This window comes from Orbicella faveolata, unplaced genomic scaffold (genome assembly GCF_042242905.1).
Source record: "Orbicella faveolata isolate gen_17 unplaced genomic scaffold, um_ofav_v1 contig_25, whole genome shotgun sequence".
Taxonomy (NCBI): Eukaryota; Metazoa; Cnidaria; class Anthozoa; order Scleractinia; family Merulinidae; genus Orbicella; species Orbicella faveolata.
The window spans coordinates 31,933,660-31,957,891 of record NW_028301553.1 but is presented as its reverse complement, the minus strand read 5'-3'; the positions used below and the strand labels follow the sequence as shown (position 1 = coordinate 31,957,891).

At 40.8% G+C, this 24,232-nt stretch overlaps 1 protein-coding gene and 1 pseudogene across 1 annotated transcript in view; one reads left to right on the top strand and one right to left on the bottom strand.

Annotated features, from left to right (window-relative positions):
• LOC149109929 (uncharacterized) overlaps nt 1-24,232 on the bottom strand; it is an 84,250-nt gene that overhangs the window by 43,222 nt on the left and 16,796 nt on the right. The window contains exons 4-6 of the mRNA XM_089293902.1: nt 21,000-21,071; nt 14,045-14,116; nt 2,926-2,997 (exon numbers count right to left, since the gene is read on the bottom strand). Of these exons, the coding sequence (XP_089150028.1) occupies nt 2,926-2,997; nt 14,045-14,116; nt 21,000-21,071 (216 nt within the window). The remainder of the gene's footprint in view (nt 1-2,925; nt 2,998-14,044; nt 14,117-20,999; nt 21,072-24,232) is intronic.
• LOC149109931 (uncharacterized) lies at nt 6,885-8,939 on the top strand (annotated as a pseudogene).

The window sequence follows — 24,232 nt, the reverse complement described above, 5'->3', positions numbered from 1 at the left end:
ACCACTGTGGTTTTGAGTGGCATGCAAAGCAAGATTACGCCTTCTTTACAAAAATCTTTGGCAATATTGCAGAACTAGTACCCATTTACATTCTAGTATCAGTTTTTAATACTTCACTATCGATTTAGACTATATTAATTATAGGATTTGCAAATCTACCACAGCCGAGAAAACATTTTCTCTTAAATTATATACGCGTATTAAAAAAAGTTTAGAGTTCCATCCGTGTAACCCAACCCCCCTCCCCTGAACCACCTTTGAGTCATGAGTTTGCTTACCCAATGGATTAAAACGAACTCACTTTACTGGCCTCAACACTGTTTCGTAATTTAGTAATTTATTTCAGAAACCTACAGCCACTTCGATTCAACTAAACGGAGGTGGCTATAACGGAGGGTCACAGGGCACAAATTGTGACATCATACTGTAGTAAGAGAAGATCAAGGTAAGAGAGTGAATCCATCATATATGCCTTATACCTTAAGTTATTTTGAAACATGGTACATGTACGACTGTACCCAGTTCTTCTTCGGATGTTTCTCACGCGTTGCGTGGATGTTTTCGTGGAGGATTTGGTTATGTTTCGCTTCGTTTGAAAGTCAAGGAAAACATGGAACACGCAGTGCGAGGATGGGTAACCCGAAAACACTGACCTCCGGTTCGGGGACCCCCACAACGGACCGGGTTCGCGGGCTACCCTACGGACCGAACCATGGACTACCCCTACGGATCCCCTCTACGGACCACCCTAAAATAGTGTAAAAATAAGAGATAAAGATTTCACTCATGGGTTGTCTAATAAATTCAGACTCGTGTCGGTGATTTTTCGAGTGGTGCACTGCATGTGCAAATGTAACAGAATTGGGTTTTTAACACCCCACCCCACCTCCCTAAAAGCTGTTTTCTGCGTAAGGAGATGCCGATGGTAAGAAGGAAAGTTCTTACCTTCCATTCGCGGCTCAATCTGGCTATGGAAGATATATTTTTAGGCCGTTTATTCTTGTTTGTATCTGTTATTCCGCTGAGTAAATTGTGAAGCCTGGAACTAATTCACGAACCCACGGGAGGATGGGCTGAACAAAATGGCACAGGGGAAAGAACACAAATTTCGAGGCTTCCAGGAGGCTTCCCTGTACGCGTCTTTCGTATACTTTATGGCACACAGCAAAGAAAATGGCAATGTGTAATTATATAAATTGCACCCGAGCCTGAATCCAGGTCTGCCCATTTGCACAATGTAACGTTCGAAATTTCGCCGTGACGAGTAATCTGTTAGACAACCTGTAACTGAAATATTTATTTATTATTTCTATTATATTTTGGGGGCTGGTCCGTAGAGGGGGTTCGTAACGGGAGTCCGTGGACCGGTCCATAGGTAGTCCGCGAACCCGGTCGGTAGTGGGGGTCCGTGGACCGGGGGTCAGTGTTTTCGGGTTACCCGTGCAAGGATGCCTTCCTTGATATTTTAATATCACAGAACCAAAGGAGCTTCGGCCCTCGCCAAGTTCAAATACATTTCGAAACTTTAATCGGAGGACAGATTTGCCCGTCCAAACAATAAAAAAAACTGAATAAACGGTAAAGAAATGAGCAACCAAACGAGTGCAAAGCAAACGAACGCCGAAAACAACGCAACCAAACAATCAGATGGTCGAAAATGCAGACAGACGCTCCCGCCTAAACAACAAGATGGACTTAAAGCAACAAGGAGAACAACATCAAGGACAACGTCGATTGGAAACGACTTTATGTTGAACCTAGGAATTACGCAATATTTAGATTCAGTTTGTCTATCACTCTCGGAGATATCCAAAATATAATATGTGAGACAGCATCAAAAGCCAATTTTTTTTTTAAATTACCCGTCGTATTTCATGTTATCTAGAATGCGCAGAATGTGATCGTTTCACATTGTTGTGTTAGACAGCTATTATACTCGTTGCTATCATAGTTAACGGAGGGGAATGGTTATGAAACTCGACAAAGTTCTTTGTTGTGTGATTTTGTTCTGTTTTTTAGCCTTGACCGTGCTCAAAACACAACAATTGTTTACTACTGACCAAGCAACTAACCAATAGAGACGTCTTGGTTACGTAACTCATGCAAAGTGTATGAGCTCAAAACAAAAGATTGTGCCCGGTCGTGGACATTCCAGCATAAATCTTGGTATCTTTGTTTACTCCTTTGATGTTTGCTACACTTCGTAATCAGTTCCCTATATTAACTATGTTGCTGTTCCCACTGTGATTTGCTCATGAGACTCCCTGAAACCAAATGAACGGCAAAGGAATGAACAGCCAAACGAGCACAAAAACACGGCTGAGAGCGCAAACAAAAAAGGTCGATGAATCGTCTATTGAAAATCAAAACATATAAATGACGGATTACCTTGGGTATGAAGTCTCTATGCAGGATTGACTCTCTTATCTTGATCTTCTCTCGACCGTTGCTGCATAAACGTTTATCTAAATCATATCTTATTTTAGTCTTAATTTACACGGATTTTCTGTATAGTAGACGGACAAAAAGTGTGACATTTTACTGTAGTGAAATAAAATTGTGTTTTTATCTCGCCAATAAGTGGAAAGCAATGATCTTGATGTAATATGTTTATAAAAGGAATAGACCAAAGGCCTTGCAATTCCTTTCTTTAATGGATAAACGTATAAATTTGTCTCATCTAGCTGGATACATGTATTTCCTTCATAACACTGTGCACTGCTGTTTTCAGTCTTGATCTCTACATAATGTAAAAATAAAACTTACCGATAAACGACCGATAACGATAATCAAAAAGCAATGTTTGTAATGTTGAAATCAAGCTGGAGTTGACAGGGTCAGTGTCATAGTTCGAACAAATACTTAATTATCACTAATAATTACGTTCATAAAAATTAAAGAAAAAAGAACTGCAAAGAAGCTTACAAAATCCAAAGCATTGATAGATTGGAAAATAATCCCGGGGGTAGCTCTTCAATGTTGTTCGATGCCAGACCCCTAAAATAAGGGAGAATGTTTGGTTAATAAGTAGATTTAGCCAAGCCTAAAACCGGAGGTCCTGGGCCGGATTGTTGATAGCCGGTTTCGCTAACCCAGGAAAAGCAAGAAATTTGACTTAAGTTGTGTAACTCTTGCTGTAAGGTTTTCTGTATATTGCTTTGCCTTCTGTTTTGAACTTGAATAATTTCAACATACACAAAAGAAGCAGTGAAAAACACTTTCTGCAAGAAAAATTTATACTTCAGTTAACTTTAATCCTGTGTTAGCGTTAAGCGGCTTCCGAAAAACCCAGCCCTCTTTGCAACAAGTGAAACTAACATGAGCTCGCGGTGCAATCGAAAACCAGCACTTGATCAGCGGTCAACTTAAAAAAACACGTGTTTTCGATAAGCTCTAAACTTGAACCTGCAATATGGTCACGTGATCCCGGTCGGCGGATACTTTGTAATGACATTTGTCACTTGACCATAACATGAATGTCCAATCAAAAATGTACATTGTAAACCAATCTGTATGTATAAATATAATTAGTCTTTGTGTGTGTGCTTTGCGAGCTCTTGCATGTGTTTTTCTTATTTTCTCTTCCTATTTGACCCAAATAAATAATTGCCTGAAGAAAAAGATTTTAAGGTAATTCAAGCTGTAGCTACTGTCAAGCTAATAGATGTGAAGAAAATCACGAGTTTAACACGTCTGTCAAGTTAAGAAATGAGAACAGCAATTTCATGGCATTATAGGACGAAAATAAGCTTAGCACCAAAACGAGGCTATGCCATGTGCGAGTCTAAGAAATGCCCCCCAAGAGGGAGGCAAAGGGCTTTTGACCTCTTATTTAAAGTAAGTCGCATCGAAGACGCGCCGGAGGCTCCTCGTGCGGTTGGACCGGTGAGGGTGGGACACTACAGAGACTCTACTCCCAGTAATTCTCTCCCATGAGGGGGGTAGAGGGGAGCAGAGAACGAGGAGCATTTTACTCGAATTATTTTTCAATGTTTTTTTCTTTAGATAAACATGTCAAAACGCACGTTTTAACTTGTATCCATATCAGATGAATATATCTGGCACTAATAGCTTGATTTAAACAAACCCAGAAAAAAAAAAAAAAACAAACATCAAGCCAAGGCATGATGTTTTTTATGTCGATAAATTGACCTATTGTATTCAAGGCACATATTTGTCGATCCGATGATGGTCTGTCATGTGACATAACAGCCAATCATGTTAAAGAGTGTTATCTATCCGCCAGTATAAAAGACTGGTCGCATTCTCACTCATTCCCTGTTGCTTTCACCATCACAGCGAGTATATGTCTTGGCGATAACATTTTTTCAGGGAAGTTGAAGAGATATTTTGTATTGCGTTAGAATGGGTCTCCCTCTAATTTTTATCCTGGGGCATTCATTCATTAGGCGTTTAGAGAACGTCGTTGCCGCAAACCCTAACCTTAACCACTAATTCTTGTTAAATAATGCTGCCACATTTAAATGGCGTGGTGTTGGGGGGAGAACTGTGGATAAGACGTTGCAATACGACCTCCCCGCGGTCGCTTCATTCGCTCCAGACATAGTTATTTTACAGCTGGGAACCAATGATCTTTCTCGTCTTGATGCTTTAGTTGTGGGTTCTTCTATCGAGGAGCTTGTCACCATTCTGCACGACACGTACAACGTTAAGCTTATTTGTGTGTGCCAAACCCTTCTGGGGTCCGATCCTGTATTCAACATGCGTGTTCGCGTGTTTAACAAACATGTTGAAACGTTCCTCGACGCCTTCCCTCATGTCTTTTTCTGGGGACATAGAGGCTTTCGGAATTCATCCCAGAGATTTCTCGCGCGTGATGGTGTCCACCTCAATAGGCAGGGGCCGTTTTAAAGTCATTACGCATTCGTTCAATTGTCGACCATTATGCCGAACTATGCTGTCTGACGCTAATTCAAGCCATTTCCTTTTGATATATGTACAGTGTACATTTTACACCAAGCCGTGTCTTGTTGCCTCGTGATTCAGCTATTTTTGCGGTTTTCATTTGCCGCATACCTTTTCATTGCTGTTTCCGTTGGCTTATCATTTGGCCATCTGTGTACACAGTACATTTGTGCCCGTGTTATACGGTATGCACAGTACATTAGTGTGCCTTTGTTTTATACGTTATGCACAGTACATAAGTGTGCATTCTTTTTATATGATAAACACAGTACATAGGTGTGTATTTGTTCTATACCGGCTTTGCTCATTGTTTTTTGCTTGCAGCTTACCGCATGAGTGTACAATCCATTTTGACCGCCTATTTCCATAGGTGTGTCCAATGCACTCGGTATTACTGTCAATGCATATCTATTTGTTCACGGAAATGAGCTTTTATGATTGTTATTTATCTCACTTGTCGCAACTTACAGCAAAGGCGTTGTCTCGGTCTGATAACAATCTTTTTTAATCCTTTTTCACATACCGCAACTATTTGGCGGTTACTTTAATCAGGCACCTCTGAGGTTGTCTATTTAGTTATAGATTTCTTCCCGTCCATGTAATTGTCTTAAGCTCATTTTACCTTGTATGCGGTTAACGCTGTCACCTAACATCCGTTATTATATAGATCATTTCTTCTCGCTTAATCATGCCGCCTAAGAAGCGTACTGATGGCGTTGGAAGCCGTTCTAAGCGTCTTCGCTCGTTGCCGCCTGCCTCTGATCTGTAAGAGGCCGAGCCAGCTGCAATAGTACAAGATACCCAGTCTGCTGCAGTCCCGGGGATGGTCCAGTTAAATCTCCAGGCGCTCACCAGCACAATTACCGCTGCTGTCTCCGCGGCCGTGAAGGACGCCATGGCCACGCAGCATCAAGCGAGTGTCCCGGCCAGCACTACCACAGCACTTGGTCAGGTTGACCATCTGGTGAACGAGGAGATTTCAAACCTCATTCAACCCACAGGTACGCAAGGCGCGGATCCACCTCTTTCTCCCTTCAGTGCTGGGGATGAACCGCGCCACCTTTTTACCAGCATTGGCGCAGATTTAGGTGCTAGAGTTAGCTCAAAAACGAAAGCAAAAATTTGGGCTCACGAATACATAGATTTTGGTGTGTTGTTGTCAGTAGCTCCTCCCCGTGAGCGGTATGCCTTATCTATGACCTCCCCTGGTGGTGTCTCGGGTCAACCCCACCTAACTCTTGAGCCTTATCACACGCCAAAGAAGGTGACAACTATTCAGCAGTGGATAACTGCCTTTAACATTTTCGTCACGATTTATTCGGAGAAAGCTGCTGATGACGCCCCAAAGTTGATGAAATATTGTGAAGTGGTGCGTGATCTTTCTCATAAATCGGCTGCCTGGCTTTTTTATGACGAGCAGTTCCGCTACTTAAGACAATCTGCACCTCACCGTTACCCTTGGGATCAAATCCACTGGGAATTATGGCTTAGGGCGATGTCCAATATTTGCGGCAAAACTCCATCATCCGCAGGTGCGGATAAGGCCCACGCACCAGTCCGTTTTCGACCTTCTACCAGCAAATTTCCCAAAGGGACATGTTGGACATTTCACGCCGGTATGCAGTGCAGGGGATGCCAATATGAGCATGTCTGCTTTAAATGCAATGCAAAACATCCGGCAAGTCAATGTCAGGTTTCCTCAACCCACCAGCGCTCCAATGTCGGAAAATCCGGATCACAACTTATTAATCCAAGTGTTGGACAGCCAGCCAGTCACCCCCGTAAAAGCGGACCGGTTTGAGAATTTATTGGCTGGTTATAGTCCAGCCTTAAAAACCTTATTAGTTGACGGTTTTCGGAACGGTTTTCGAATTTCTTACATCGGCGAATTATCTTCTTTTGAATCTCCTAATTTGCAAAGTGCTCTCCAGAATCCGGAAATTGTTTCCTCAAAATTAATGAAGGAAATCGAAGCTGGTAGGGTTGTGGGACCTTTCAAGGCTCCACCTTTTCCCATTTTTCGTATTTCGCCCATTGGCATGGTTCCCAAGAAGGCTCCTAATGAATTTAGATTAATTCACCATTTATCATACCCAAAAGGTTCGTCTGTAAATGATTCCATTCCTGACGAATGTTCATCAGTCCATTATGCTACTATTAGTGATGCCATTCATATTTTAAAGAAATTAGGTGCGGGTTGCTTTTTGGCTAAAACGGATATTAAGTCCGCATTTCGTATAATTCCTGTTCACCCGTTGGAGTACCCGTTACTCGGTATCAAAAGGGCAAATGAATACTATTTTGATCGTTGTCTCGTTATGGGACTAAGGTCTAGCTGCGCGATTTTCGAAAAGTTCAGTTCTTCTTTAGAGTGGCTTGCCATGCAACACTTACATGTCTCTGCCGTTTTACATATTTTAGACGACTTTTTGTTTATTGCGCCAAGTAGAGTTAAATGCGGTGAAGACCTTCATAAGTTTCTCGATATGCATAACTTTCTTGGAGTCCCAATTGCTCAGGACAAAACAGTGGGACCGAATACCACTTTACAGTTTGCTGGTATAGAGCTCGATTCTGTGCGGCAGGAGGCCAGGTTGCCGTTAGACAAGCTTACCAAATGTCGTACCTTACTGCATCACTTTCACAAGAAACGCTTCGTCACTGTGCGCGAACTGCAGTCTTTAATTGGCCTGTTAAACTTCTGTTGTTCTGTTGTCATCCCAGGCCGCGCTTTTTTACGCCGCTTAATTGACCTTACCAGCGGTCTAACAAGCCGTTATCACCACATCTAAACATGATATCCGTATGTGGTTAACATTTCTAGATAATTTTAATGGAAGGGCATTTTTTCCGTCGAACCGCTGGGAAACTTCCTCTACACTTGAATTATATACAGATGCCGCGCCATCTAAAGGTTATAGTGCGGTATTTGGTAGGCATTGGTTTGGCGGTGCCCTTCCGGATGCATGGCACAGTTTCAACATCACTTTCCTCGAGCTTTTTCCCATTGTTTTAGCTGCCCACATATGGGGGTCTAGTATGACCAATCGCTGCGTGCTATTTTTCACAGATAATGCTGCCCTAGTAGATATTATAAATAAGCAGACCTCTAAGCATAAGTTAGTCATGGTTCTACTACGTGACTTGGTTCTTAGTTGTCTACGCTATAATATTTTATTTCGTCGTCGGCATGTTCCCAGCCTGCAGAACAGCCAAGCCGATTACATCTCTCGCTTTCAGGTCGAGAGCTTCAAGGTAATAGCGCCACAGGCAGACGAATTACAAACACCAGTGCCAGCGAACCTTCTACCGGAGAGTTGGTCACTCATTTGAGAGATTTATAAGGCTTCGCTCTAACGTTTACAATTTTGTGGCCTTGATACCAGTCGATACAAAGGCCAGAGCTTTCGAATTGGGGCTGCTTCGCTCGCGGCTGATAAGGGTTTCTCAGATGCGCAAATCCGCACTCTTGGCCGCTGGAAATCTGATGCTTTCAAAATATATATCCGCTCTGAACGCCTCCAAGCTAATTAGGTTAAACATGTCATTAGGTCACGCACCATTGAAACACTTTTACACCTTTTTCTATTTTTCTTCAGTCTTAGAAATGTAGGTCAGACATGGGCTGCCACTATTTCTGACGCATTATTTAGTACTATGATCAAGACTGTAGTCATTGTTGACGACCTTGTAGGTCAGACAAGGGCTGCTACATTTTTCTGTCGTCAATTATTTTAGTTTTGGTGGATTTTTTTGTTCATACGCGATGTCGGAAACTGAGGTCAGACATGGGCTGCTGCGGTTTCCGCCGTCACATTACTTCTTCTGTTGTGCGTCATTGCGTGACAACAACGTGGGTCAGACATGGGCTGCCATAACTTCAACTTTATTGCTTCCATCACCTATTACAATATATACTATAAATCGCCTAATATTACTATTTTGTTGATACAAAACAAGTGACGAGAGAGTCTATAGAAAAGCAAAAACAACAACAACAAAAAAATGCGTGAAATTATAGATCCGTAATTTGACATTTATCAACTAAGTGATAATAATTATCAAACTTGAAACAACTCGAAATATCTTATGAAATAATCAACGAAGCAATAAGTATCAAAAGCTTATTTTATAAAAGGGGTATTTTGCTACTGCTGCTATCTTTGTCTAATATAGATCTTTTTATGTTATTCTTAAACATATTGAAAGATTTGATTTTTCGTGTTTTGATGTCTATACTATTACATATTTTTGGACCTTGAAAGGCCAAGGAGTATTGGCCAAGTGTAGTTGATTTACGTGGGAGATGACTGTCATCTGCACGTCGTGTACCATAACTATGTATTTGATAATTTGCTGAAAAGATGTCTGACAAATTTTTTGGAAGTTGATTATTGTAAAACTTGAACATAAAAAAAATGAAATTTCTAGCTTATTTATCTCTTGTACTTTTAATATTTTTAGTTCCTTAAAGACATTTTCTGTAATCTCTCTATACTGAATTTTAGCTATAGCACTGACTGCTCTTTTCTGAAGTATTACTATTCTAGATAGTCTAGTAGGATAATTGTTGGCCCATATGACATTACAGTAATGTATGTAAGGGTAAACAAAAGTGTAATATTAGGTTTTGGTCGTTTCTTTGGTTAAAAATTGCCCTACTTTAAACATAATTCCAATATTTTTTGATATTTTACTTGTTATCAAGCTAATATGAGGTTTCCATGTCAGTTTTTCATCTATAACTGTGCCAAGAAACTTACATTCCCTAACTCTGTCAATGATGTTCTCGTCTATCATTAAATTTATAGTCTCATTCATGTTTTTTCTGTTTGAAAATAACATGTAAGTTGTTTTAGAAATATTTAAAGATAATTTATTTGCTTTGAACCATAGAGAAAGTTTAGTTAACTCACCATTTGCTTTTGTAAGTAACTGGTTTAGACTTTTAGTTTTGTAAAGTATGTTGGTGTCATCAGCAAATAATGTGAAGGAAAACACATTTGAGGAAGCACTTATGTCATCGATGTGTATATCAAGAATAGGAGTGGCCCAAGTACTGACCCCTCTGGAACCCCACATATTATGTCTGACATTTCTGAGTCTACTCCTTTGAATTGTACATACTGTTTTCTGTTAGATAAGTAGTTCTTAAACCATAAGTGTGGTATACCTCTGATTCCATAATGTTCAAGTTTGTTCAATAGGGTTGTGTGGTTCACTGTATCAAAGGCTTTTGCGAGATCTAAAAAGATACCTGTACAGTATTCGCCATTGTCAATTGCAAAATGTATTTTTTCTACAAAATCTAAAATTGCCATTGCAGTAGAGTGTTTTTGCCTGAAGCCATACTGGTTTTTGTTTAAGATGTTAAATTTAGTTAAATAATCTATAAGTCGATTGTATACAACTTTCTCTAAAATCTTTGAAAACGAAGGTAAGATTAGCGGCTGAAGGGGAACTCGACTGGTTGTCTGGTTAAAGTGGATTTCTTTGCCGTCAATGATGCTAGATAGTTGTCGGCTGCTCGTCTTCGTTCCCGTGGTTGTAGGCTTCAACGCTTTATTCTTGTCGATGGCCATTTGTTGTTATTATTTCGGATTTTGGAACTCCCTAGGCATTCAGCTTTCTGACCACCGTTTTCCGGACTGAGTGGTTGGATAATCTGTTTTAGGGACCCACGTTCGTAATCGATTCCGTCTTGTTTACACACGAAGGCGTAAAACCGCTCGAGTACTTCATTCAACTGCTCAGGAAGAATCATCTCCAGGTATCTCTCAAGGCTATTTTCGTCACACCACTTCTCAAAAACCCTCACCCAGGTAATTGTGCTCTATCGCGTATTTAAGTTTTCTGCCGCTTCTTTTAATTCCGTAACTTCTTCAATGGTCACCGTCTTAAATCTCAACGCCATCTTGGCAATAATCGAAATACAAGAGATGTTGCCACGGCAATTTTATAATTTCACATGTGAAATTATAAATTAATGCTAAAATTTCACGCCAAAATTAAGGAGTACTTTGTCACCCATGATGTTCAATATGTTTTAAATTCCTCTACTGATACTAGGTGGAAGATTGTATTTACCAAGTTTGAAGGATCTGAAGGGTGTAGCTTAGCTAGAAGACGCTCAGTTAATTTTCCATACATTTGTCTGTTTTTTTTTTTTCCCGCGAACCGCGTCCACCCAGCCAAATTTACAGACAAATGTATGGAAAATTAGCAAAATAAACCGAGCGTCTTCTAGCCAAGCTACATCCTTTAAACCTGGAAATACAATCCTGTACCTAGTAGTTTAACGTTCCGATTCACAACTTGTGTAAAATTCAATTTTGGAAAAAGTTATTTGCCATCGGATTCCTATACAAACATTGTAATTTCTGACCGCTTTGCCTAGCCATCAAGATGTCGTCGAAAACCGTGATATATAGTCTATTTAAGCTCGCTAATCTCACAGATATTTTTCATCGCCACCCATCGCAAAGCCCTGCAAGTTTACCGAAGGAGAGTAGTAATTCAGATCGCAAAATCTCACAGATGTTTCGTATGACAGAGAATTTACCGAAGGAGGAAAATAGCCGTAAATTTGCTTCCATTGCTCCCATTGCCTCCAGATTTCAAGTACTGTTTCACAGATGACAATATTTCTCCTCGCGGCCTGTCAATAACGCTGGAAAACAATGAAGCCAACACTCCACGAGATCGCATTGGTAGTAAAATGACCTAAACCACTACAGCGACATAGAAGAAAAGGTACGCAAACCAAGCCAGGGAAGGCGTTTTTATTTGTTTTCCACAGTGAAAAATGAGCCGGCAGAAAATGTGAAATTCGAAGCGAGTGAGGCACTTTGACACAACATTGTCACTATCAATACAAATATTAACGCGAACCACATTCCGGTTATTCCTGTGTGTTATCATTTGTTGAAGAAATTACAACTGCAAAACTAAATGTTTGGATTTATTTCTACGCGGAGAGCCAGTCAAAAGTTAATGGCCTTAGTACATCAGCCAATGTATCCAGCGTGATGAAGTCACATGAAAAACCGGACTTTGAATGTTATAGAAGGTTATAGATAAATACTACTCAGGTCTGTGATATATTATTAAACCCTCGACATTGGACCCAAAAAGATGTCTGAATCGAGAAGACTACATAAATTATCTTTGTCGCTGTAGCAAAGACTTTTGTGAAATGAAGTGCGATCATGTTAGCGGACATTTAACCAATTAGGGGAGGAACATGTAGACCAGAGTCGAGTGAGCGGTTTAATTCGAACCTACAGCAAATAGAAGAGTAAAAAAACAAACCCAGAAAACAAAAAATATTACCCTCGACCCGCCACACTCGACCTTCAACATGTAACCCTCGATCGTCGACCCTCAACAAAAAGATAGACTCCACATGATCGCGTCATCTGTGTCGATACTTTTATAACAATTGGCCAATTAGCACGTGATAGAGTTAAAAGTTATTGTAAAAAAGGAAAAAATCCATATATATTCCATGTTGCCGCTCGTCTTTTCAGTAGTAGATCATACCAATGACATGAAAATGTTTTAACAGCAAAAGAAAAAAGTGGCACACGAGACGATTGCGGAGTGTGTCACCGATGCTCTGACCACATTTTGATGTTATGTTATGGTATCGAGTTAATTTGTGAGTTTCTCAGACAATGGTTAATCATAACCAAAACCTGTTTTGTTTCTGCTTGTTTGGTGAGTTTGCAAAAGTTTTTGAAAGGAAGGTCTGACGCGTACAATTAGCTCATTTGCATAGTGCAGCTCGTGCACTTTCAAGTCCGAGTCGGTGTTTTCAATTGTCAACAAATCTTGACAAAGATTTCTTTCGTTATCTTTTGTGCTGAGATGCTGCAACAAATTTCACGAACGCAAAAAAGGCTACTAACGTCGTGTGTTTCTTCAACATAAACATAGCGAAGTTTTACACTGCGAAAATGAAAATAGACAAGGAGTTTTGATAACTCGATCAACAAAATCGAAATCGTTATTCGAAGTTGATTAAAGAAAGCGTCAACGTAACTTTGCTGATTGTTTCTGCTTTATTCGCATATTTTCAGCTTAGCTTTTAATATGTTCTCAAACATTTATCAATCTTAAACATATTCAAAAACTACAGAGTTATTGTTTGAGTTCGATGTACGCTTTCTCACGAAAGTGCGGCGGAAGTACAATTTGTCATGTTTACTGACTGTACAAAACAAGCATCAGCGGGCACTCTCATTCATCGACAACAGAGAATTTACTGAATTTTTACACGAATAAAACTGAGCAGTATCTACGGACGTAAAGTTATTGGGCCTTGATGAAACATCAAGCGTTGCTTACAATTCAGGCGAAACTCAAACTAGCAATTATTTTGTTTTACTTTTCGGTCGCGATAGACTGGCAAATTTCTCGCAGGCGTGTGGCAAGAGGAGCTAGGAAACTATGAAGTCCTGAAGCTCTGCCATATCTAAATATATCCAACTAGTTTTTTGCTGCGTAATGGACAGCTGTTAATCTTCAACATATGTGAAATTTAAAGTGGAGTAATGTACAGCTCATGTAAAAGAAGCATCCGTTGGAACACAACTTGGTCAGCGATATATATCTAAGCTTAAAGCGGAACATACCTAAATTCGACACTGTCTTACTTCACTCAAACTGCAGCAGCTTACGACGAAAATACTTAAGCAAAATCCCAACAGACGTAAACGCGCTGAGTTGTGGGCAAAAACATGAAAAATTTCGGGAATTTCGGACGCCATTCCCCCCGCGCAACATCCGCAAAAATCCTCGCAGCATGTACGCGCGTGTGCCGCAGGCGATGGCGCAATTTGTTCTAAAAATAGAATTATTGTCCCATATCATGAGGACAACCCCAATACTAGAAATGGATCGCGCTTACGGTCTCCATCCCCGATTATGGCTCCTGCTATAACGGAAAGTATAACCTGTTTTCTATTTCTTAAATACCTATTTTGAAATGATTGTTTTCCTACTAAAATAATAATAAAATAATAAATAACAATAATCCGATTAGACATTTGCAAAAAGCAAGGCTAGCAGTTGTAATGATTGTTAAACGAAAAACAAAGATGATGGATATACTTACAGGTGTTTCAAGTTCTCCAAAGAGGAGAAGATATCCTGTGGTAAATTCTGAATGTTATTTCCTGTCAGGTCTCTGCGGTAGACGGAGAACAAGTTGAAAATACATAGTATTAATAAAAAGATAAAAACGTATTTTCATGTGGAGCAAGTTCACGGTTGTCATATCAACGGCAAAAGGCCTTGATATATCGAAAGAGGATTTTATCAACAACCACCCAGCCCCCCCCCCCCCAACCCCTCTTCCTCTTGAACAGTTATCGGGGATGAAGGGAATGGGAGGACGATTTCATTCATCTCTCGCCGATACATTTGATATGTCGGGAGTCTCCCCACATCATTTGATATTACAATTAGTCCATCACCGCTGAGGTGGTTGTATGGCTCACTTAAGGGGAACAAACGAAACTTGTATATTCTTAATCTTTGACTATTGCGCATCATAAAAATGCATGATAGCGAGGATAGAACGGTAGCTTTCACTTTGTAAATCGAATTTTAAATTTACCCCCAATACCCTCCCTTTGGTCGTCATCTTGGAATTCGAAATGTTATTTTCTTATATGTTTCTTTTCTTAAAGGTAGACGTTATTTTGCCTGGTCCTACATTTGTAATAATTAGTATCTTGGTTATTATTTCAGTATTGTCTGTAGTTGTTTAAGCTGTGATGACGTCATAGATTACAGCACAATGGCCACCGTTTTGTTTTCTAGTTTATGTATTCAACCTCTATTTCAACCATCTGAAATGACTAAATTACCAATAAGGTGCTTCACATCACAGTACTAGAAAAAAACCTTTTTCTACGTTTAGTTAAGTAAGCACAATACGTCATTAACCAATATACCCTAACTCAACGTAGATACTTCAGTCTAGAGCTGGTTCGAGTACAGAAACGCCAGGCTCGTATAACGCCTTTTGTCAATGCTGTCACTTGCATTTGGATCTGTAACTTCTCAAAGTCATAAGCTTAAACACGGTAAATCAGGACCGCGACAGTGCTTGAATATCTGATTGTTTTAGCAGATATTTCTACGATTTTAGTTTTCTTTTTTTCCTTAGTTTTAGTTCCGATGGAGAAGTTATATTTCTGTTTGAGCACCCTTTCAAACACCTTAAAATTTCTCAAAAATACTCTGCTATTAGCGTCATATTTCGACTGTCTTCGCTGTGGTGACGACTCCTGTCCAGATTGCTGCTTGATAATTTGCTCTTGTAACGCGACGTCATAGAGATGACTGCCTCTGGCTAAACTTTCTCGCCTCTGGTGCAGTGAACTTCATAGCGCAGCGCATCGATAATCTGGTACCCCTTCTCGTACAGCTGTCACATGAGTGCCTCCTTCAGTACGTATACTGTTCGTTCCTTCCCAATTCTCGCCAGAGCTCGGACGTACCTTTCACTATATTGGAGAGAATTAGAAGCTGAACTGCTTACCAGAGAGTATCAGCCTGTGATGGTGTGTACGCTAATTAGGACTTTCATGAAGTAGAGCTTGTCAATTCCTTGGTCAAGTTACTTCTCCAAGCTGTTAATAACTAAATAACATTCTGGTCTTTCATAGCATTCTGGTCTTTCCGCCTCTTTCATTCTTCATGTAGCACATTCCAAGGTTTTGGCTTTGAGCAAGCAGTAGGACAAAGATATCGGTGTCGGAGTGGATGACGAATCTGCCTCCCACGTACCAAGCATGGAGAACCATACTCATATCAGCCTCTTTATGATTACACCCTATCTCAGGAATTAGTTCGCATATGGCCGCGTCTTAGTCTCTAACACTGATCTTCGGTTGTCACGTACATGATCCGGTCACTGAGCTTGCCTCAGAATTCTTGTTTCTTCCACTGTGACACGAGGGAATTGGCAATGTCAGGCTTGTTTGTGGTGACACTGAAAAGCTTGTTCCCTGACTTCGCAGTATGCGCAGGAAGTATGTTCTTGTACTGTTCACCGTCAGAGGTAGACACTCTTTAAAATCTTTCGACATTCTTGATTGATACCTCGCGATACATGTCCAACACTTCGTCCACGTTCCTGTTTCCTGTTGCCGGTGTTCATTACCAACTCAAACACTCTCTTGGTGACCACATGAGACATACCTCCAGAGGACCGGGATATTCAACTTCTGCAAGACCACCATTCCAGGTATACTGAAAATACTGGTGCGTTCTCTAGGTATTTCTCGGTGACTGTGATGCGTCATTCTAGCTGTTGGGAGAGTTTTGCCTCTGTCGGGAGGCTTTGCGCTGTTGTTTTTCGCGGAAGTCCACAAGGATCGGCAAGAGACCGACAAGTGCCATCAGAGCAAGTACATCACGATCCATACGAGAAGGAAGTACTACATCCTAGTCGCGAACCTTATGCACAGCCTACAGATCCTTAAAAGACTTCAGCTTGGCTTTCTTCGATGGATCTAAGTAAACTGAAGCGGGATTAGATGAGCAACGGTCGTTACAAAGTCATTCACTGCCTTCTTTACCTCGCTCTTGTTTACCAGATTAAATATTTATTCTATTCCACACGATTTTACAAACCAAACTTTTAAACGGTGCCCTGACAGTCCAAGTGTCCTCGATATTCGAAAATGCCCAAGAAGTTCCGATCCGTACCGCACACGCCGAGGATTAGAATTTAACTTATTTTTATGAACGAAAACTAATATATGAAAAATGTACGATGGCAAGTCTAACAAAAGGATTACGTAATGCCTAAAGGTATTGGTAAACACTAACGAATGCAATTGTCCCGTGTTCATTACGTAATGCCCAAAGGTATTGGTAAACACTAACGAATGCAACTGTCCCGTGTTCAGTTCTTGGCCTGCAATAAGTCATTACTTACTTCTGTTTTCGCTTTGGTACCTCGGTGATAACATCCTTGAGCTGATCCACTAGCTTTCCTACAGCTTTGATCTCTTCTTCGATGCGTGCTGGAGCCAACTACTCCTTATGGATGTAGGTCTGTGATGAAGTAATAGCCCAATACCCGTGAAAAACCTTCCTGGGCTAAGGTAAGGTAAAGTCTGCATACGAGCCAAGTGGCCCATCAGGCCGGAGCTTATCCCGGTTTCTGTAGCATGAAGCGACTAGGAGTATTTCTTCTACCCCCTGGATGGGATGCTAGTCCATCGCAGGGTTACCCCCATCATTAAGTTCGCCGGTACCCATTTATACACCCGGGTGGAGAGAGGCACTGTGAGAGTAAAGTGTCTTGCCCAAGAACACAACACAATGTCCCCGGCCAGGGCTCGAACCCGGACCGCTCGATCCGGAGACGAGCGCACTAACCATGAGGCCACCGCACCTCCCGACCAGCCAACTACTCCTCATGGATGTAGGTCTGTGATGAAGTAATAGCCCAATACTCGTGACGAAGCTCTCCTGGGCTAACCTAGAACCCTAACAACCACATACAATGCATTCATCCACCATTGATCAGATCATGGTGCAGAGGAAACACGTTTGCACTTTCGTTTGTGAGACCGCATGTTTGTGAACTGGGGCTGGATGAAGGAAACAGGCTAATGTTTTTAAGGGCTTTGTTTCAACAGACTTGCAATTTATATAAGTATTTTATCTACTTGCCCTCTTTTCATGAAATAATTTTGAGAACCGTACCCCACAATGTTTTTGCAATGATTATAAGTGCAAAATGATCATATTGTGACCAATAATCAGGCGTTTTGAATTCACTTATGACGTCATGTGCTGATAATTCAAGTACTAGAACAACTGGACATCTTGTTTGTTATTCGGATACGTTTAAAATTTACACTTGAAACACTATTTGCTCACATTAAAGGAATACAAACCCCTTTTAAGCGTTCCACAAACATCCAAGATGGCGGCAAAAAAAGGGTATGCAGGGCAAAATTTAAAATTCGATTTAAAAGTGAAAGCTACCGTTCTTTCCTTGCTATCATACATTTTTGTGATGCTTGAAAGCCGAAGATTAAGATAAGACATGTTTCGGCTGTTCCCCTCAGGTGAGCCGTAGACCCAAATTTTCGGCTCTCAGCTGATGGACTAAATAGCAACCGCTGTGGTTTTGACCGGCATGCAAAGCAAGATTACGCCTTCTTTACAAAAATCTTTGGCAACATTGCAGAACTAGTACCCATCTACATTCTAGTATCAGTTTTTAATACTTCACTATCAATTTAGACTATATCAGTTATAAGATTTGCAAATTTACCAAAGCGGAGGAAACATTTTCTCGTAAATTATATATATGTATCAAAAAAAGTTTAGAGTTCCATCCGTTTAACCCACCCCCGTCCCCTGAACCATCTTTGAGTTATGAGTTTGCTTACCCAATGGATTAAAACGAACTCACTTTACTGGCCTCAACACTGTTTCGTAATTTAGTAATTTATTTCAGAAACCTACGGCCACTTCGGTTCAACTAAACGGAGGTGGCAATAACGGAGGGTCACAGGGCACAAATTGTGACATCATACTGTAGCAAGAGAAGATCAAGGTAAGGGAGTGAATCCATCATATATGCCTTATACCTTAAGTTATTTTGAAACATGGTACATGTACGACTGTACCCAGTTCTTCCGCGGATGTTTCTCGCGCGTTGCGTGGATGTTTTCGTGGAAGAATTGGTTATGTTTCGCTTCGTTTGAAAGCCAAGGAAAACATGGAACATGCAGTGCAAGGATGGGTAACCCGAAAACACTGACCCCCGGTACGCGGACCTCCACAATGGACCGGGTTCGCGGACTACCCTACGGACCGGTCCATGGACTACCCCTACGGACCCCCTCTACGCACCACCCTAAAATAGTGTAAAAATAATAAATAAATATTTCTCTTATCTGTTCTCTAATAGATTCAGACTCGTGTCGGTGATTTTTCGAGTGTTACACTGTGCAAATATAACAGACTTGGGTTTTTTACACCCCACCCCTCTCCCTAAAAGCTGTTTTCAGCTTGAGGAGATGCCAATGGTAAGAAGAAAAGTTGTTACCTTCCATTCAAGGCTTAATCTGGCTACGGAAGATATATTTTTAGGCCGTTTATTCTTGTTTGTATCTATTATTCCGCTAAGTAAATTGTGAAGCCTGGAACGAGTTCACGAACCCACGGGAGGATGGCTAAAAAAAAAATGGCATAGGGGAAAGAACACAAATTTCGAGGCTTCCAGGAGGCTTCCCCCTACGCGTCTTTCGTATACTTTATGGCCACAGCAAAGAAAATGGCAATGTGTAATTATATAAATTGCACCCGAGCCTGAATCCAGGTCTGCCCATTTGCACAATGTAACGTTCGAAATTTCGCCGTGACGAGTAATCTATTAGACAACCTGTAACTGAAATATTTATTTATTATTTCTATTATATTTTGGGGGCTGGTCCGTAGAGGGGGTCCGTAACGGGAGTCCGTGGACCGGTCCATAGGTAGTCCACGGACCCGGTCCGTAGTTGGGGTCCGCGGACCGGGGGTCAGTGTTTTCGGGTTACCCGTGCAAGGATGCCTTCCCTGATATTTTAATATCAAAGAACCAAAGGAGCTTCGGCCCTCGCCAAGTTCAAATACATTTCGAAACTTTAATCGGAGGACAGATTTGCCCGTCCAAACAATAAAAAAACTGAATAAACGGTAAAGAAATGAGCAACCAAACGAGTGCAAAGCAAACGAAGGCCGAACTGAAAACATCGCAACCAAACAATCAGATGGTCGAAAATGCAGACAGACGCTCCCGCCTAAACAACAAGATGGACTTAAAGCAACAAGGAGAACAACATCAAGGACAACGTCGATTGGAAACGACTTTATGTTGAACCTAGGAATTACGCAATATTTAGATTCAGTTTGTCTATCACTCTCGGAGATATCCAAAATATAATATGTGAGACAGCATCAAAAGCCAATTTTTTTTTTAAATTACCCGTCGTATTTCATGTTATCTAGAATGCGCAGAATGTGATCGTTTCACATTGTTGTGTTAGACAGCTATTATACTCGTTGCTATCATAGTTAACGGAGGGGAATGGTTATGAAACTCGACAAAGTTCTTTGTTGTGTGATTTTGTTCTGTTTTTTAGCCTTGACCGTGCTCAAAACACAACAATTGTTTACTACTGACCAAGCAACTAACCAATAGAGACGTCTTGGTTACGTTACTCATGCAAAGTGTATGAGCTCAAAACAAAAGATTGTGCCCGGTCGTGGACATTCCAGCATAAATCTTGGTATCTTTGTTTACTCCTTTGATGTTTGCTACACTTCGTAATCAGTTCCCTATATTAACTATGTTGCTGTTCCCACTGTGATTTGCTCATGAGACTCCCTGAAACCAAATGAACGGCAAAGGAATGAACAGCCAAACGAGCACAAAAACACGGCTGAGAGCGCAAACAAAAAAGGTCGATGAATCGTCTATTGAAAATCAAAACATATAAATGACGGATTACCTTGGGTATGAAGTCTCTATGCAGGATTGACTCTCTTATCTTGATCTTCTCTCGACCGTTGCTGCATAAACGTTTATCTAAATCATATCTTATTTTAGTCTTAATTTACACGGATTTTCTGTATAGTAGACGGACAAAAAGTGTGACATTTTACTGTAGTGAAATAAAATTGTGTTTTTATCTCGCCAATAAGTGGAAAGCAATGATCTTGATGTAATATGTTTATAAAAGGAATAGACCAAAGGCCTTGCAATTCCTTTCTTTAATGGATAAACGTATAAATTTGTCTCATCTAGCTGGATACATGTATTTCCTTCATAACACTGTGCACTGCTGTTTTCAGTCTTGATCTCTACATAATGTAAAAACAAAACTTACCGATAAACGACCGATAACGATAATCAAAAAGCAATGTTTGTAACGTTGAAATCAAGCTAGAGTTGACAGGGTCAGTGTCATAGTTCTAACAAATACTTAATTATCACTAATAATTACGTTCATAAAAATTAAAGAAAAAAGAACTGCAAACAAGCTTACAAAATATAAAGCTTTGATAGATTGGAAAATAATCCCGGGGGTAGCTCTTCAATGTTGTTCGATGCCAGAGACCTAAAATAAGGGAGAATGTTTGGTTAATAAGTAGATTTAGCCAAGCCTAAAACCGGAGGTCCTGGGCCGGATTGTTGATAGCCGGTTTCGCTAACCCAGGAAAAGCAAGAAATTTGACTTAAGTTGTGTAACTCTTGCTGTAAGGTTTTCTGTATATTGCTTTGCCTTCTGTTTTGAACTTGAATAATTTCAACATACACAAAAGAAGCAGTGAAAAACACTTTCCGCAAAAAAAATTTATACTTCAGTTAACTTTAATCCTGTGTTAGCGTTAAGCAGCTTCCGAAAAACCCAGCCCTCTTTGCAACAAGTGAAACTAACATGAGCTCGCGGTGCAATCGAAAACCAGCACTTGATCAGCGGTCAACTTAAAAAAACACGTGTTTTCGATAAGCTCTAAACTTGAACCTGCAATATGGTCACGTGATCCCGGTCGGCGGATACTTTGTAATGACATTTGTCACTTGACCATAACATGAATGTCCAATCAAAAATGTACATTGTAAACCAATCTGTATGTATAAATATAATTAGTCTTTGTGTGTGTACTTTGCGAGCTCTTGCATGTGTTTTTCTTATTTTCTCTTCTTATTTGACCCAAATAAATAATTGCCTGAAGAAAAAGATTTTAAGGTAATTCAAGCTGTAGCTACTGTCAAGCTAATAGATGTGAAGAAAATCACGAGTTTAACACGTCTGTCAAGTTAAGAAATGAGAACAGCAATTTCATGGCATTATAGGACGAAAATAAGCTTAGCACCAAAACGAGGCTATGCCATGTGCGAGTCTAAGAAATGCCTCCCAAGAGGGAGGCAAAGGGCTTTTGACCTCTTATTTAAAGTAAGTCGCATCGAAGACGCGCCGGAGGCTCCTCGTGCGGTTGGACCGGTGAGAGTGGGACACTACAGAGACTCTACTCCCAGTAATTCTCTCCCATGAGGGGGGTAGAGGGGAGCAGAGAACGAGGAGCATTTTACTCGAATTATTTTTCAATGTTTTTTTCTTTAGATAAACATGTCAAAACGCACGTTTTAACTTGTATCCATATCAGATGAATATATCTGGCACTAATAACTTGATTTAAACAAACCCAGAAAAAAAACAAAAAACAAACATCAAGCCAAGGCATGATGTTTTTTATGTCGATAAATTGACCTATTGTATTCAAGGCACATATTTGTCGATCCGATGGTGGTCTGTCATGTGACATAACAGCCAATCATGTTAAAGAGTGTTATCCATCCGCCAGTATAAAAGACTGGTCGCATTCTCACTCATTCCCTGTTGCTTTCACCATCACAGCGAGTATATCTCTTGGCGATAACATTTTTTCAGGGAAGTTGAAGAGATATTTTGTATTGCATTAGAATGGGTCTCACTCCTAATTTTTATCCTGGGGCATTCATTCATTAGGCGTTTAGAGAACGTCATTGCCGCAAACCCTAACCTTAACCACTAATTCTTGTTAAATAATGCTGCCACATTTAAATGGCGTGGTGTTGGGGGGGGAGAACTGTGGCTAAGACGTTGCAATACGACCTCCCCGTGGTCGCTTCATTCGCTCCAGACATAGTTATTTTACAGCTGGGAACCAATGATCTTTCTCGTCTTGATGCTTTAGTTGTGGGTTCTTCTATCGAGGAGCTTGTTACCATTCTGCACGACACGTACAACGTTAAGCTTATTTGTGTCTGCCAAACCCTTCTGGGGTCCGATCCTGTATTCAACACGCGTGTTCGCGCGTTTAACAAACATGTTAAAACGTTCCTCGAAGCCCTCCCTCGTGTCTTTTTCTGGGGACATAGAGGCTTTCGGAATTCATCCCAGAGATTTCTCGCGCGTGATGGTGTCCACCTCAATAGGCAGGGGCCGTTTTAAAGTCATTACGCATTCGTTCAATTGTCGACCATTAGGCCGAACTATGCTGTCTGACGCTAATTCAAGCCATTTCCTTTTGATATATGTACAGTGTACATTTTACACCAAGCCGTGTCTTGTTGCCTCGTGATTCAGCTATTTTTGCGGTTTTCATTTGCCGCATACCTTTTCATTGCTGTTTCCGTTGGCTTATCATTTGGCCACCTGTGTACACAGTACATTTGTGCCCGTGTTATACGGTATGCACAGTACATTAGTGTGCCTTTGTTTTATACGTTTTGCACAGTACATAAGTGTGCATTCTTTTTATATGATAAACGCAGTACATAGGTGTGTATTTGTTCTATACCGGCTTTGCTTATTGTTTTTTGCTTGCAGTTTACCGCATGAGTGTACAATCCATTTTGACCGCCTATTTCCATAGGTGTGTCCAATACACTCGGTATTACTGTCAATGCAGATCTATTTGTTCATGGAAATGAGCTTTTATGATTGTTATTTATCTCACTTGTCGCAATTTACAGCAAAGGCATTGTCTCGGTCTGATAACAGTCTTTTTTAATCCTTTTTCACATACCGCAACTATTTGGCGGTTACTTTAATCCGGCACCTCTGAGGTTGTCTATTTAGTTATAGATTTCTTCCCGGCCATGTAATTGTCTTAAGCTCATTTTACCTTGTATGCGGTTAACGCTGTCACCTAACATCCGTCATTGCGTGATCTTTCTCATAAATCGGCTGCCTGGCTTTTTTATGACGAGCAGTTCCGCTACTTAAGACAATCTGCACCTCACCGTTACCCTTGGGATCAAATTCACTGGGAATTATGGCTTAGGGCGGTGTCCAATATTTGCGGCAAAACTCCATCATCCGCAGGTGCGGATAAGGCCCACGCACCAGTCCGTTTTCGACCTTCTACCAGCAAATTTCCCAAAGGGACATGTTGGACATTTCACGCCGGTATGCAGTGCAGGGGATGCCAATATGAGCATGTCTGCTTTAAATGCAATGCAAAACATCCGGCAAGTCAATGTCAGGTTTCCTCAACCCACCAGCGCCCCAATGTCGGAAAATCCGGATCACAACTTATTAATCCAAGTGTTGGACAGCCAGCCAGTCACCCCCGTAAAAGCGGACTGGTTTGAGAATTTATTGGCTGGTTATAGTCCAGCATTAAAAACCTTATTAGTTGACGGTTTTCGGAACGGTTTTCGAATTTCTTACATCGGCGAATTATCTTCTTTTGAATCTCCTAATTTGCAAAGTTCCCTCCAGAATCCGGA